Source organism: Acipenser ruthenus, unplaced genomic scaffold (genome assembly GCF_902713425.1).
Source record: "Acipenser ruthenus unplaced genomic scaffold, fAciRut3.2 maternal haplotype, whole genome shotgun sequence".
NCBI lineage: Eukaryota > Metazoa > Chordata > Actinopteri > Acipenseriformes > Acipenseridae > Acipenser > Acipenser ruthenus.
This window is the reverse complement of record NW_026708476.1, coordinates 46,923-51,421: the sequence shown is the minus strand read 5'-3', so window position 1 is coordinate 51,421 and position 4,499 is coordinate 46,923. Positions and strand designations below refer to the sequence as shown.

General features: G+C 38.0%; 1 protein-coding gene across 1 annotated transcript; it reads right to left on the bottom strand.

Annotated features, from left to right (window-relative positions):
• Positions 1-380: 380 nt before the first annotated feature.
• Positions 381-3,166, bottom strand: LOC131696783 (uncharacterized). Its single transcript, XM_059021185.1, has 6 exons — positions 3,052-3,166; positions 2,447-2,597; positions 1,547-1,662; positions 1,390-1,425; positions 1,216-1,294; positions 381-993 (listed from the first exon to the last, which is right to left on the bottom strand). The coding sequence occupies exons 2-6, from the start codon at positions 2,545-2,547 to the stop codon at positions 693-695; spliced, it is 633 nt and encodes a 210-aa protein (XP_058877168.1). The 5' UTR covers positions 2,548-2,597; positions 3,052-3,166; the 3' UTR covers positions 381-692.
• Between the last annotated feature and the right edge of the window lie 1,333 nt (positions 3,167-4,499).

Below are 4,499 nucleotides of genomic sequence, written 5' to 3'. Positions count from 1 at the left end.
ATATACAACCAATTCACCTACAATATTTAAACACCTACTTTTATTATTATTATTATTATTATTATTATTATTATTATTATTATTATTATTAATAACTAAACCAAAAAGCTTAATAGTCTGTTAAGTACATTTTGTTTTTAACACCCTAGTAATAAAACTCCACATATTTCCTGTACAGTCATAGCAAACATAAACGTTGGGTGGAATTAAGGTTACAATTACATGGAATTCTGAGCCATTGCAGTTTTTTATGAGCTTGCCAGACACACCTTAGCTCGTTATTTCCATACAATATGCTTGACTAAACTCATAGCAAAACCTGGAACCCCGTTCCATTTTAGTTGCTTTTAAAAAATACCAAACAACAACTTTTTATTTATTTATTTATTTATTTATTTATTTATTTATTTATTTAATGCACAAAGTCTGTAGTAATCATATTTTTTTGTTATTTATTACTTGGCTGCTATAAGAACAGCAGCACCATTTTTCAGATTTAATCAAGAGGGTTTAAAATACTAAAATAATTTTTTGAAATACTAAAACAAACTAAAAAAAATCATTTTGACTATTTTTTTATGTAGAACACATTAAAAAAAAATACAGTGGGGGGAAGTCCATTCAATTCCAGAGGTCGCTGATTTGTGTCAGTCATCACTGCTTAACCGCGGAGTCAAGTCAGATTTGATGTCTTAATAAGTATTATCAAAGGCAGCATTGCTGTACTCATAACGGTCATGGTCCACATAAGTTTTGGCAAAGTTCTGCTTACTGGCCTCGGGTGTGGATTCAAAGCCATGGTTAGAGTAATGAGAGCTGTAGCCAGTGTTTAAGGCCTTACTCAATACAGGTGGCTTGGTTCTTGCGCCACTGATCTGGTATGATGGAATCCTATCACGATGCAGTCCTCTGACTGTGTCAAAGCCTTGGCCTCTCTCTAGGGTAGAGTCTTCCGCTGGCTTTTTACGTTTGACACAGCAGATGCACTTATTCCTGGAAACAAAACAAAACAAAAAAAAATACAATTAGTTACTGACTGTTATACATACAGTATAGGAGTATTATCTTATATCAATTCCTATATCTTATGTAACTTAATGCAGTAGATTCTACAATCAAATTCATACCTTACAAGAAAAGTAACTGGTGCATTTATCAGTGTGTTTAAAATTGAAAAATAACACAGAGACACAAAAAAGTGCTTAATTTTCTTACCCTTTCATGAAGGTGACAGCCATGAGTAAGATGATAAATATAGAGGAGATAATGCAAACTATGGCAATCTTGAGCCACACTAAAATATAAACAATATAAAAAAAGTTCATTTCAGATAGGCAAATCACATTGAGAGTATAATGTATTATATTTGAGTGGGGAGTGACTGCTTACATTTGTCATCCTTGATTACTGGAATAAAGTCTGTGACTGCCAAAAAGAAAAGAAAAAAAGATTCAAAATCCAATTGTTTTATGCAACTATTAAACAGTTCATATCATATCCTGTAGGATTTGTTATAGTTCTTGAAAGTATTACAAATAAATCTTACTATTTGGGTTGAAGCAGTAGGCTGAAGCAAGCTGGCTGGGTTTGTTGACACATGGAGTAACTGTCAGCTTTCCACTGGAGAACTGAACCATGTCCTTGTCTTTGCTCCACGCAGGTCTGTAAGGAGAAAGACAATGCAGTATACTGAGGGATCGACCTTCAACTCTATATTAATACCACTGATGTCACACAGATTCCCTCCCTCCTGATTAACATCATATAATACAAGTATGCTGGACTGTAATAGACCAGCTTCAAGGATGAGATCCTCCACTGTTTAAATCAGGGGTGTCAAATCACTGTCCTCGAGGACCGTTCCACTCCAGGTTTAACAGGTAAAATTATATAGTAAACTACTTCAGGGTCTGGATCTAGCTTTAATTGGTTCAATTAACCCTTTAAGGTACAAAGGAAGTATGTGTCCCACGAATAAAATTATGCTAACTTTTTTTTTTTTTTTGCAATGAGGCGCATGAAACATGGTTTAAAATGTACTGACAGGTTGGATCTGGTCATCCAAATTGTCAGTTTCCTCCCTGTGTCACTTGAGTCACTCTCAAATGTATTTTAAGAAGAAACTGTTTCAACAGCCGCTCAAATCCCAGTGTACCTTAAGGGTTTAAACAATTTAGAACAGAGCTGGAACAAAGACCAGGAGTGGAAGGGCCAGCTTTGGCCAACCCTGATTTAGATCAAGACAAAAAATAAAACAAATAGTGGTATATTGTTTTTGTAGATTTTTTAGGTGTCAGTCTAGTTCCAAAGAAAAGGTTTGTCAGCACTGCAGAGTGCCATTGAGATAATAAGGCCCTTAGGGAGTTTCTCTGCCCCCCTACCCCCACCCCACCCCACCCCACCCCACCCTGCCCCGCCCGCAATGAAAAGCAGTTTTATTACTTACATGCCGTCAGGGATGGGTGTGGATGTACTACTCAGTTGTTTCTTTGATGCCAAGCTATCACCAAGGGATAAACACCGTTGCATAGCTTCACTGTATGTCATGGTACTGTTCCCAAATGGAGGATAGACCACGTATACATCTGTAAAAGACACTGTGTGAAGAAACAGAGCCGAACTGATTTTTACCACTGTATTCCAAAACCTCTTCAGTATTGTCATATCCTTTGCTGTTATGTTTTAATTCTGAATAGGCGTTATACATGGAACTGGTTGTACAGTTAACTAGATCAGGAAGATGCACAGAAATCTTTTTGGGAAATGAAAGACTTGTAAAGGAACTGAGCAGAGACCAAGCAACATTGTATTATTGTACATCTTACCACGCCAATCTCAATCAGCTTTGCAATATTTGTTTTAGTGTTTTGTGGTATTTACTGTATTGTACATAACAAAGAATTGTTTTTAAGAAAGTGTTTTACAAACGATGTACATGTGTAGCAGTACAGTAAAGCACACAAACTAAATTAACCAGCTTATAAATCAAATAACCAGGCATTTCCACTAGAACACACTAGCTCTCGAACTCAAGAGACCCGAGATGGTTACCATTGGTTTTGTAGCAGTAGGCACTGGGTGCAGTGTAGTATCCACAGGGCCCTTTTTTAATGATGCCTATATTACTGTTGCCACAAGTCTTGATCGCTGTGGTACGGGCAAGAAGAATTCACTGCTCTTCCACCCATCCATACCTGCCATCGAAAAGTTACATCATGAAAATGAAGGGTGAGCCAAAGCATTTACTTCCATAAAAAAAGTCAAACTGAATGTGGTTCAGAAATAGATTGTAGTATAAAATCTCTGATGCTTTAAAAATTAGGTTTACATGATATGAGAATATTACAAGTACAGAGCAATGTATTCAAATTGTAATGTGGAAGGATCCTTCAAAACACATGTTGTTTTTTTTGTTTTTTTATTGATATTCGATTGCAATGTAAACGGAATTCAATGTATTGGTATGTGGGTTGTGCAGATTATGGGTTATTTTCAATTGACTCAACCAAGATAATGTATTTGATAATGGTAACACCGTGTAACAATTTTTTTTTTTTTTTTTTTGGTTCCTGGGTATTAAGTGTTATTTCCTAATTGCTTATGCCTCAAAAGTATAGAAAATGGCTATTATTCCCCACAAACTTTGCTTTTGTGACCAGGACAATGATATTTTGAAATTTACCTATTTTCCAGAACATTTCAGATAGATTCAGTGCTGAGTAAACTTGGAGTAACTTCTAGAACTTTCTAGAACTTTCCAGTAATATAAATAGTAGTTTAAATACAGGGGCCTTAAGCCCACCAGTTCAGTTTAGTTCCAGCTGCCTAAGTGGATACATATCTGTATTTTTCTGAGATGGCATCAAGGTCATAAGAGACTTCAAAATGGTGGCATTCCTGATGGGTCTCCAAGGCGGTTTTACCAAGTTTCCCTGCTATCTTTGCCTTTGGGACAGTAGGGACTCCAAGGCGCACTACCACAGGCGGGACTGGCCACAGCGGACCGAGTTCTCTGTGGGGAGGAACAACGTCAAGTGGGAGCCACTGGTGGACCCCCGGAAGGTGCTGATGCCACCACTGCACATCAAATTGGGCCTTATGAAACAATTTGTCAGAGCTCTAGATAAGGAGTCGGCTGCCTTCAAGTACCTTCAAGACTTCTTCCCTAAGCTGTCTGAGGCAAAGGTCAAAGCCGGTGTCTTCGTCGGACCACAGATAAAGAAGATCCTGGAGTGCAATGAATTCCCCAAGAAGCTCACTAGTAAGGAGAAAGCGGCTTGGAACAGCTTTGTCGCAGTGGTTCGGGGGTTCCTGGGAAATCACAAGGCCAAAAACTATGTGGAGCTGGTTGAGACTCTGGTGAGAAGAACTACGGCACAATGGGCTGTAGGATGTCCCTCAAAGTCCATATCCTTGATGCTCATCTTGATAAATTCAAGGAGAACATGGGAGCGTACTCGGAGGAGCAAGGCGAGCGCTTCCACCAGGATATACTGGAC